Raw genomic sequence first — 12,211 nt, 5'->3', positions numbered from 1 at the left:
GGGATCTAGAGGGAGCCCACTTTTTATTTTGAAGAAATTAAGCAAAGTTGGCAACGTCCTTTCCAATACGGTATGGTACGGTACAGTATGATACCCTAATCCGGATAGTTTGGGGGCCCATGGAGAACCTTGGTTTGGCAGAAGTGGGTCTACTAAAAGAAGATTGTATTTATTGCAACGAAAGTGACACCTCATGATTATGAGACATACAAGAATGTGTGTAATTTCCAGGATGCCTTTTATGTTTACATCTGACTCCCAAGTCACATGAGAAGGATAAATAGTCCTTGCACCCCAAATAAACTATATGTGATCGACAAGTATTCCCGCACCCAAATAAACTAAATCTTTCATACTAAAATTAACTCCTAAGCATTGTTCTCCATGCACAATTAATCTCCTCTAGCATAGATCATCAACATTTAAAAATTAAGAAAAAAAAGTTGAAAGAATTCAGCTACCAAGGCTTTAGGTAGGAGAAGAGTAGCAGCTAGCAGCTTCTACATTGGGTGCCACACCCACTTCAAAATATCTCCACATACTGGCTCGTGCACCTACCATCTAAGTGCTTCTAATTCATTTTATTAAGATACGTTTTTCTTATATCCAGAACTGAATCCACTCACAAGGTTCGCCATCTTGATATCAAGCCCCGTACCAATGCCAACCTATTACTGTGTTGATACGTGCCTGATTCGGTGTACCAAGTGTCAATACACCCCCCCATGGTATCAAACCGGTACAATACAATACTCTCCATACAATCTGATTCGATACAATACAACAAACCTTGACTCATACACACACTCTATCCCATTTCAGGTGCTTGCATCTTTTGTGACCATCAAGACAATTGATAAAAGCATACCAATAATCATATCAATTCAGGAATTGTTGGACGAGTTGTCATAATCTTACATCGGATAGGGAAGGGAACTTAGTAGTCCTTATATGCTCACGGGCCCATCAACCTATTAGCTTCAAGCCTTTGGGTTGGACTTTAGCAAAAATATATGTAAGAGTAGTCGACTTTCCACCCTCAAAAGAAATCTATCTTATAAACTTGTGATACGAAAAACAGCAAACAAATAGGACAGAATGATGAAAAAAGAAATTACATGGAAACATGCAATGGAAAAGGTGCAATTTCGTGTAAGCAAAAAACCAAGCCTTGAATACCAACTTCTTGTAAGGGTGAAAATATATACGTGGCTCTTCAACTAGAGCTCCAGTGTCTGCACATACAAAGGACCTTTCTGTCTGCCAAACCAACAAACCAACATATGTTATAGCACTATAGAAGAACCAAAAGAGTACAGAAAAGAGAACTTAATGGTAATGCTTAGAAATGCCTTTAGATGTGCCTTTTTACTTCAAGTATCATAAAATGTGTTTTGGAGTATGTTTGAGTAATTACAAATTCTCAGGTATACAAGCTAGCAATGCAAATGCATGATGCAAGAATACATGCAATAACAGACATCTTGCATATCTACGTGTACATAAATATAGCACTGTTAAAGATTGTTTGAGCTTTGAAGTTTCAAACAAGACGTGGCATCCCATCCTAAATCAAATAACTATTCATTAAATTAGGCAGCATTAAAAAGTTAAGATTTTCGAGATATTACCTTAATTTAGCATTACTCATGAATCAATATCATCTATGAGGTAAACCAGTAAAATAGTTGTCCAAAGTTTTAATTTCTATAGAATGAGATGCATGGTCATTCCACCTCGTCCGACATTTGAGATGTGCATGTCTTAGAACGCATCGATCAAGATGCTATGATGGCAAGACAGTTCCATCCCAACACTTGGGACAGTACATGCCTTGGCATCCAGTGGACATCCCACTCGGATTTGAAACCATGATTCACAAATAGCTTATGCCATAATTATATTTATGATACCCCTGTCCATAATCTAGCCTAACCAAACTTGGGCCTAGGTCTAATCAAATCCGCCTCCCTAACCCCTCTTCTTTCTTTCTCACATGACCCCCCCTCCCACTCTTCTAATCGTGTATGACCCCCCTCCCTCACTCTCCTCTTCACACAAGTGCCACCACACCGCCACTGCTTGCCTCTCGTTCCGCCACATCTGCCCTATGTCCCTCTGCTCTCTATCCTCCACTTCATCTCTCTCTCTCTCTTCATCACTTAGCCCGCCTCCCTTCTCTCTCCACTAAATCCATTTGCATAAATTTTTTCCACCCTTCCTCGTAGGGGTTCAATGTGGTACATTAGACCTACTCTACATAGGTTAAGTGCGGCAGACCTACTCCACACGGGTTAAATATAATATAATGGACCTACCCTAGAGGGGGTATGCTAGACCTTTGTGAGAATTCAATGCAATACTTTGGACCAAGGATTCAGATCCCACGGGACGTCCCACGAGACATCGAAATGGGGTACCATCCCATGTGTCGAGACAGGACCGTCCTGCCAATCTCCCAATATCCCGATCGGGACATTTTGGGACATCCCCCATCCCAAGTATCGGAATGAAGCGGGACGATAGCGCATTCTGTCCCATAGAAAAACCAGGACAGCCCCGTCCCACAGGATTTAAAATCTTGTTTTGGACCCAGTTTGTTGGATAGTTGTAAGAATTAGTTATAATCATCGTTTGATACGTTATCACCTTGTATGCTCATGGGGCCCAGCCCTATGTATGTACAATGAGTTGCCATGTCTCTCAACTTCCGCCATCAAATTAGAGTAATGACAATATTAATGCACATTATTATATTAATCCATATATTCATATTGGTAAGCTGCAAGAAGTGCCCTAAAATTGAAAGATTACCAATTAATGCACATCATTATATTAAATCCACATATTCATATTGGTAAGCTGCAAGACAAAATTGAAATATTACCCATTAACATAACTCAAATGCCTTAAACTTTGGGTGACCATCCATGGTTCTAAATTATTTTGCAGAAATATCAACTAGAAAAGATATAGTGGTGCAAATGCTTATTTTCCAAACTATAAAGGTCTGCATTATTATAAGATTATTAAAAAATAAATGAAATTGCAAAGATACCGAAGAGTAAACTGACTGAAAAGCCCAAAAGACCAGATCTGCACTACACTAAAAAAGAAGTTCAAAAATTCCAATAGCAGTCACCATGTGCAACACATAGTTCTATAAGCTTGCTTCAATGAACATGTTATCTGCTAATGATAAAAGTTACTTAGAGGAGCATTCATTTTCTTTGCAGCATTATAAAAGTCAAATTGCCATTGCAAATTGAAGAGACACTTATAACTGCAATTATATACCAAAAACTCTCTGTCAATAGCTTCACTTAAATTGGTTTATAAAATTATGACCTTCTCTCCATCACTTAGATATTCCAGTAGCAATCACACTCTGCAACATAGTCATAAATAAATAACAGCTGAACTGAACAAACAAAGTTTTGCTTCTTTACAGCAAATGAACACAAAATTGAAATTTGTAGCCAAAAGGCCCCTATAACAAATGCCTCAGTAAAGTGGCTGCAATAAAATTATAACCCTGACTAAGTAGATTATTCACTGAATGCACTCAATAAAAGGACAACTAAAACAAAGCATCCTAAAAAATCATATCTATAGCATTTCCTGAACTTTGTCCACCATATTCACCGTCTATTGGCCTAAATTTCTCTTTTTTTACTTCATTTCTTCTTCATGACTTTAGAGCATCCTTCAAAGTCCTGTTACACTAAGCACGAGGATTTCAAACCTCTTTTGGTTCACTATTCAAACTCGATAAATTCACTCACTAAATGGTACAGTTTTGGAAAACTTGATAAAACTAGGTTCAGATGAACATTATGATTATTCTAAAAGCAGAACTGGAAGATCAGCATCAAAGGTCACTAGTCACATCAAAAATTGTTGTAGGAAACTAAGGGACCTATCAGCCAACTGGCTGACTAGATGGTCCAAGCACCTTCAAAATATACTTTCTAATATCAAAAACATACCTATGATCTTAAACTGGGTTATGAACCATGCTTGGCCCAGGATTGCCCTAGGTTTAATTTGGGCCTTCAATTTGGGAGACGGTACAACCTCATCTTAATTGGCTCTGGCCTAGACCAGCCCTGCAAACAGCCCCTACTTCACAAGATATTTCCAAGATTATATAGAAGCTTTAAACAAAAACGAACACAACAAAGATCAAAATTCTAATCACTCAAGAAATGCAGAAAATGATCTTAAAATAGACAAAGTAACAACTAAGAAATAAATCAGAACAACAATATCAAGGATATCATTTGCAAAATGCATGAGGAATTCGATCATATAGAAACTGGCATAACTAATAGATACGAAGGCATCAAACAATGGGCCCATTGACGTCAGAATGTATCTGTCTCACCAGCACATCACATCATTGTTTTCACACTTCTGATCATAGATCTAAAGTGACACAAGGAAATGATGTTCACTAATAATGGGTCTTGCTCCATAGACATCGCTTTAGCCCGATGAAAAATGGACACAAGAAAAGAATAAATGCTCTACTCTCATTATTGCAGAAACCAAATTCTATGCAGTTATACCCCGCTAAATGAAGAAGATACCAATATAATCTACAATATACTATATTCAAAATGTCCTACAAAGCATATTATAAGAAGCAATACAACAGATCATCTAACATGATCTGAAATTTTTAATACTAGTTCTCAGAACTCCTTTCAATTGTCCAGACACCATTCTAAACCACTGAATTTTATAATCCCTGAAAACAGGATTATCCAGTGTTCCTACATGTTGCGTATTTTTTCAAGAATATTCCAAATGGCCAATCGGCCAAGTTTTCCTTTGCATTTAATTTAGACAGTAATATAGCAGTAAGTTAGGAGATTTTTTTGTTTCTCTTTCAGCAAAACCAACTTGCACTAGAAATCTAGAATATGCAAACATACCCAAGAACCATTAATTCCTTAGCATAGCAATAATTTATAGGATTAGCAAGCCAAAATTCACAAAATACACCAACCTCCCTTATATCATTGCATTTCCTTTAGGCCCTTATATTAAATTGACATATAGAAAAATACTCAAATTATAATTTAATGAATTTAAAAGAGGGGATGCAGGAATAAACAAGGCTGTGTAGCACCAAATAAAATACTTGTATTTTTTGGGGGGGTCCAAGAAGCAGAAGACTTGTATTTACAAAGTATTACCCTCACCTTTAATGGAAGATTAGTAATGGAATCAAGCCACATTATTGACCCTAAAAAGAACAAAGAAAAAAAATCCTCAATTACTTGCATGAACATCTCAAGGGATTTTGTCTTTGTGACATTTCACTAAAAGACTAAGAAAACACTCAGATAACGGTGGTATATATACCTGGTGAAGTTGAGCGGATCAAAGCATATGTATTCACTTCAATACAGATGCCATTTGCAATAGAGAATCTGATGGTTTTGACTTTGCGCTTTTTAAACATTCGTTTTCTCAGCTGATCTGTCATATCTTCCAATCTGATAAACATGGAGCCACCAAATCAAACAATAAAGAAAGAGTGGGATGAGATCCAAACAAAGATTCCGTGTGATTGAAAAATTAAGAATACAGATGATAAGTTGCTTATAAATAGACCACGATCATGGAACAGGGCAGACCATTCTCAGCGAACTCAGTAGCTCAAACCTCCAGGATCAGACATCTATCTAGAAACTAAAATTAATGTAAGCCATAAGCATGCCTACAATTCCACTTTATGTATTAGAAGCAAGGCAGCCAAATGAGTAAAAAATGGCACCAGTTTTAAGTGACTAAGAGATGAGACGAAGGGCTGCCACAGTTCAGAATAAAATATGAGCATGATCATGCATGAACAGGCAACCCAAGCAGCCGCTACTGAAAGTAATAGATCAGCAGGTTGCAACAAAATCAATCATAAAAATAACTTCTGCTGAAAGTCATGCCTTTATCATATCTAAGCCCAAAATAAATTCATACAGTGTATATCTAATATAATACAAACCAACTGATGTATACATAGTTCTTATATATTAATTTTATCAACAAGCATTTGAGCTATTATGTAAAATAGCTCTTAAATAGTGTGGGAGATATATTCAGAAGTAAAGAAAGCAAGAGCCCTTTCACACTGAAAATTAAACTAGAAGAGCAACTTAGTTATAGAAGTTTAAAGGACAAGAGAAGCAGGTTAGGTTTCCTATCTTTCTTTCAAAAACCACTGCTTTCATCCTAGGTTTAAATTCCATGAAGGGGTTCCAGTATTGTAAATCACTGCAGGCATGCTGATGTAAATGGCATTTGTGACTCGACACATATGGCATGGACCTATGGGCCATGAAGGATCGCAGGGCTAATTTTGGTTGGGCCGACCACCCAGTTATTGTAGCCCTCTAAAGAGCATCTGCGACACAACGCATCGCACAAGCAACAGAGGCTAGCAGAGCTAATTTGGTAGGCCTACTTTTTGGAAATTGTAGGGCCTTCTAAACAAGGTAAGGCTAGGAGGCCTTTGTGACACACTTAATTAGGTCTTTTAATTAGTTGCTTTTAATTACTCTTTGGCCTTTGTGATACTCTTACTTTGGTCTTTTAAATACTCATGCAAGTTAATTAGATGGAAGGTAAGTCTAACTGAGATGTCCAAATTCAATATCAATTTATATGAAACTAACCAATTTTTAGAAATATTAATAACTTTCAAAAGACAAAGTTGTTCTGCTGGAATGCGTACTTTTCACCTGCAGATGGCAAAAAGTGGGATATCTCATCACCTTCCAATCCAAGCAATTCCTGCAATACCAATTACAATACCTTTACTGATGCAAATGGATCCATATCCAACACCATTTGACTGAAGAAAGCATTAGATATTGTTGAAACTTGAAAGATGTCAAACATACAGCATAAAAAATGGATACATTGAACCCCTCATCCGGCCTACTCAAAGGAAGAAGTTCAATTGAGATGCCAAGGTCTTGTGCATCCTAGAGAACATGTAAGAAATTGGAAGTTGTTAAATAAATGTTGATATGAAAAATTTAAACCACAAAACAAATGCATACACATATTTGTGCGAATACTTATGTTTGTGCATATGTGCCTCTGTGGGTGTCTGCAACTTAGAGGACATCTTACAATTTCCTAAATAAATGTTAATACAGAAAAACTAAGTCACAAAACAAATGCATGCTTGCATGTAAGCATTCATGCATGTGTCAGCCGTACTTTTGCACGTTGCAGTGTCATCCTAATCATGTCTGTTTTTGTTGCCCCTGTTATGCTCCCAAAAGGATCATCTTCATTAGTGAACAGTAGAATTCGCTTGCTCACAGATTTTGAAGAGCTGAGAAATTATCAAATAACCAAGAATACAAGATTCAATTAGTAGAGGCACATGGCTCAGTTAAAATACAGGATGATCAGTGATGGTGGGTGGGACATTGCAAGGAAGAAGGGAGTGCACATCCTACCCCTTGCGCAACAGCGCCTGTGCAACCCAAAGAGCATTGTATAACGAATTCTCTTGAGATCCGGAAACAATACCATATCGACTCCCAATGTTGCTCATAAATGTATCTGCATGGGCTCATAACAAGGAGTTGACTCATCATGAAAAATAAGATTAGAATATTCGTGTATTTTCACTATTTTTCAATTATTAACAAGAATGCTTTTTCTCATCAAAAAAAAAAAGAGAGAGAGAGTGCTTCTCAATGAAAATGAGGCATATCAAGTTAGTATTTTGGAAGTTGTAACAGACGAAATATATCAGAGTTGCAGAACTGCTTGTCTTAAATGCAATAAGAACAATTGCTTGTGATTCTCTGCCAGATATTAGGGCTGCAACTGGAATGGGTCAATCCATGAACATAACCTAGTTAGGCCCAGTCCAACCTGGTATTTAGACTGTTTAGGTTGAGGTCTAGAAATGGTTTGTTCGAAAAATTGGTTCCGGCACATATGTTTTCTGACCTGAATCAGACCAGAACCAACCCATGCACTAAATGAGTTTAAATTGGTCAAACAACAGATGACCCAACACAGACTGGCCCAGTAAAATTAGACTCGACACACAAACCCATGATTTTGTAATATCTAAAACCTCCCTCGCTCACCCTATGACTACATTTAGGTTTGTACATTGTGTGTTATGCCTGTTTATTTAGAGGTCGAATGCTTAATTAGGGTTGAATCATGTTTGTGTCAATGATATTAGGGGTAACAGTCCACACTACTGCCCCTTTTTCATTCTATACATTTATCAATCATGCATGTTGTTATTATTCTCTTCCAAGCATAGAATAAATTGTATTTATCTTGCACTGAACCTAAATCTAGACCAACTCACTCCCAGACCCAAATGCATGGTGTTGGGTTTTGGCCATCCTAAATAACCTGATGGGTCTCAAAGCTTTTCCATGAACCTGAACCAACTCAATTAGTCAACAGGTTCGGTCCACGTATAAAATCATGACCCAAAAGCTCATGTCCAGGTCATGTCGGGCCCAATCGCAGGCCTGCCAAACATGAAGAGGTCCAACAATGTTTTTGAGCTTTAGGCTTCTCTTTCCACGAATCAACTACCAGCACTTGAATTCAAAATTTTAATGGCTTCTTCCACTTGTGTAGAATGTTGTATTATTTAACGTTGCCTTTGTTTAATTATAACCTGAACCATAATATCAAGCTTGCTTATTATCTAACTCTGACAAGTCTTATTTTGCATATGATACATTAGCATTGTGTAGGAACAGTCTCTATAAGATTCACTACTGCAAAGATTTCTTTTACAAAGACATAGTTGAAGGCAGGTGTATTGAAAGATTAATAGACAGCCTTTTTAGAAAACGCACACTCTGTTAGTGTCTTTGGAAAATGCTTTTAGTTTAAATAAGAGAAAACAATATATGCATAGCTGATCAAATGAGTGTTACAATAACTTATTATATTTTTCAAGAGAGAGATGGTCTTAAGGATGAAATAGGAAAACAAAAGAAACAATAGGTGGGACACCCTAATAGTTGCACAAGAATTTTAGCTGAATCAACAAACTGAATGATTAAGAATTATCTCTTATGGATGTCTACTTAAATAGCTTTTGGTTATATCTAAAGGTTAAAAAAATCAATGGGACATTGGTTGGTTGGTTGGCACCTCTCCTTGGCAAGCTCCACAAAACCGGTACCAGGAACTGTACTGGTATATTGATAGTTACCATGTATCAAGACAGGATTCCAACATTTTTTTTTTCTCACTCCCACCTTGGTACCACCTCAAATTGGGCAATACAAGTCATTACCAGGCGATACAGGATGATTTCGCTCAATTTGGACCAATACTAGCTAGTTCAATTCATATACCAAACCAAATTTTGGTACCAATACTGGTACCTTACTAATATGGTATGGTCAGTACAGGACCATAAATGATGGCATTGCAAGCCTTGCTCCTTGGTACTTACAAAATAGGTTCCAAGTTCCATTAGGAAAAGGTGGTACTCAGTTCTTCTCACAAATAATTTATACTGCTTCAGTTCTTCCCAATATATATATATATATTGCAAAAGTTAAATACAAACAAATAAATTTTCTAAACTTCTGATTATTATTACATGAGACAAAGGATTGACAATTATTTAATATCTTCATGCAACAAACATTAGATACAATTTTTAGGAATATATATATATATATATATATATATATATATATATATATATATATTATCTCTAACAATTACCTTCTACATAAAAGAACTCTTTAATTAACCTTGCTGTTGGCCTATCAAGACATTCTCTGTCCGTAACATTGAAGACATAGACACCATTTAAATCCTGCAAGTTTTTCTTTTCCTTCTGTACAAAGTAGACAGCATAACATGCGATGAGTTTATAACAAGAAATACATTATCGCAGAAACAGAAATGCATGCAGCCAAGTAGTTCAGATTATGAAGAATAAGAGATCATTAGATAGATATAAAACTATAAATGCAAGAATGCAACCCATCAAATGGTCATGCACAAAAATATCAGGTTGATATGGTTTTATGATTCCATGTGATTATTCCAAGGATATATAAAAAAAAATTAAGGGCCTGTTTGGATGATTGGGATGAAAATCCTAAGTGCTTTGTGGATTGGCCAATACAACTAGCAAAATCATTGGATTGTAAGCTGGGCTATATGCCTACATTCATAAATACCCAAGAGTAGCTTGGGAGTACTATCTTTTTTTCTCCTCATGGGATTCAAGCCAGCCCATTCCAAAATTACTACAGGGTATTTATGAATATAGGCCTAGCCCAGCCTGCAATCCAATGATTGTGCTAGCTGTACTAGTCCAACCCACAGATCCTATAGGATTTTTAGCCCAAGCATCCAAACAGGCCCTAATAGATTAGTTTACAATTGTTATACTTATTTAGCATAATCAGAGGCTTCCATATACTTTCTCATATTAAAATTTCTTCATCCTCTATTCAATCAATGTCCACAAGGTTTACAACAAAGGTTTCTCCATAGACTTTGCCAATTTCCATCATCATTGGCCATCAACATTGCACTCACAAGAAGCCAATGCCAATTTTAATGGCCCTGGATAAGCTATATGACCACACCTAATTTGATGAGGGAAGACAACTCTTCTGAAAACTAGTTGGCGTAGAGGTGGGAATTTCAATAGTGGGAATACCACTATTGCTTAGTAGATGAATATTGAACTCTAATAGCAGTTTTCTCTTACCCAAAATAAACATAAAATATAAAGACTTTTAGGATTTAATTAAGAAAGTATATTTCAACGTGTTGTTTTATTAAGAATCATCATTTGGTTCCAAATTTCCAGCACTTCATTTTTGAGAGAATTTGTCAATAAATTTTTACTAAATATAATAGATATATGAACAATTTGATCAACAATGTCCCTCGATTCATCCTTTTCTCTTTATGTGGACTTCACATGGTTGATGACCTTCATTCTACTATGGGTATTTTTTCGACACTTTTGGTTCACATTTGGCTTTTGTGGGTTCTCACCAATTAGTATTTAGAGTTCCAATTGGCCTATTAGTTCCCAAGTTAGCACAGCTCTGGCGAATTCAAAAAGCACAATACTCAACCTCGGCAATTATGCAGGGAAAAAGAGGTAGACACAAGATGTTGGGAAAGAGTGAAGGTGCGGAGAAGGAACTACAACGAGGAAATGACAAAAGAGAGGAGAAATAGGAAGGTTAAGTGTCCGTGCTAGGGTTAGGTTAATTTTATTTATTTATGTCATAGTTAAAAAAATGCGTATGTGTCCATTTTTATGAGTATATATTTGCACTTTAGGTTTGACTAGAGTTGCAAGCTCGAGTTCTGCATGATTAGAGCTCAAACATTTTTTAGAGCTCAGCTCATAGACAGGCCAAGCCCGAACACTTTTGTAGTGCAAAAATAGGGGAAGCTTGACTTAGCTCAATTAAAGCTCAGCTTAAAACTTAGCCAAGCCGAGCTTGAGCGGCTTATGTACACTCAGCTCAAGCTCAAGCCAAGCTTGAGTAGCTCCTTAATATTCTAAGTCAAGCCCGAGCAGCCTGATACTCAGCTCATTTGGGCTTGTTTGCACTCCTAGGATTGACCAAAGCAACCAAAAGCTAGCCGAAAAGAATTTTGGGCTAAGAAACTGGCCAAGGCATGGCTTGAAGCCTGGATTTTCTCAGTCTAATCCTAGCCTAGTGGATGTTAGACCAGCCTAAGTCCAGATATGTGATGTTCAAAGGTAATTTTATACACAATCTAGCATACACCAAAGTTTGTGCTAATCATAATGGTTTCCAGACCCATTTCTACAAGGCATCATAGGTTGCTAAGAAAGAAGCACTATTGCATTAAGCTAATTTCATTTGAGCTACTAGTTGCTCAGCATCAGAAATAAGACATGCATGACCCTATTTAAAGCAAATAATAATCAAGGATATGCAAAGCTATCCTCCATAATGTTTCTCATACAAGGCCTAAAAAAACCCTTCCTCATAATACTTATAAGCAAGATTGTTGTACCAAAGGGCGTACTGGCCAGTGACAGGTTTGGCGCAGCACGGATCCATACCTTGTTATTTGGGGACGAATCAAAACAAGAAAAGGAAAGGGGAGAGGGAAGGAGGGGGGAGAGGAAACCCTAACCAGAGTTCTTGTCCTCAGCCCCATGGGCGGCTCTTGC

General features: G+C 37.0%; 1 protein-coding gene across 1 annotated transcript in view; it reads right to left on the bottom strand.

Moving 5' to 3' along the window:
• The window catches only part of LOC105046549 (ATP-dependent DNA helicase 2 subunit KU70), a 29,725-nt gene that overhangs the window by 13,378 nt on the left and 4,136 nt on the right, over positions 1-12,211 (bottom strand). Inside the window, exons 4-11 of the mRNA XM_010925163.4 lie at positions 9,751-9,865; positions 7,482-7,587; positions 7,237-7,354; positions 6,912-6,995; positions 6,743-6,801; positions 5,374-5,507; positions 5,211-5,254; positions 1,184-1,260 (exon numbers count right to left, since the gene is read on the bottom strand). Coding sequence (XP_010923465.1) covers positions 1,184-1,260; positions 5,211-5,254; positions 5,374-5,507; positions 6,743-6,801; positions 6,912-6,995; positions 7,237-7,354; positions 7,482-7,587; positions 9,751-9,865 — 737 coding nt within the window. The remainder of the gene's footprint in view (positions 1-1,183; positions 1,261-5,210; positions 5,255-5,373; positions 5,508-6,742; positions 6,802-6,911; positions 6,996-7,236; positions 7,355-7,481; positions 7,588-9,750; positions 9,866-12,211) is intronic.

This window comes from Elaeis guineensis, chromosome 6 (genome assembly GCF_000442705.2).
Source record: "Elaeis guineensis isolate ETL-2024a chromosome 6, EG11, whole genome shotgun sequence".
Taxonomy (NCBI): domain Eukaryota; kingdom Viridiplantae; phylum Streptophyta; class Magnoliopsida; order Arecales; family Arecaceae; genus Elaeis; species Elaeis guineensis.
This window is presented reverse-complemented; position numbering and strand designations above follow the sequence as displayed.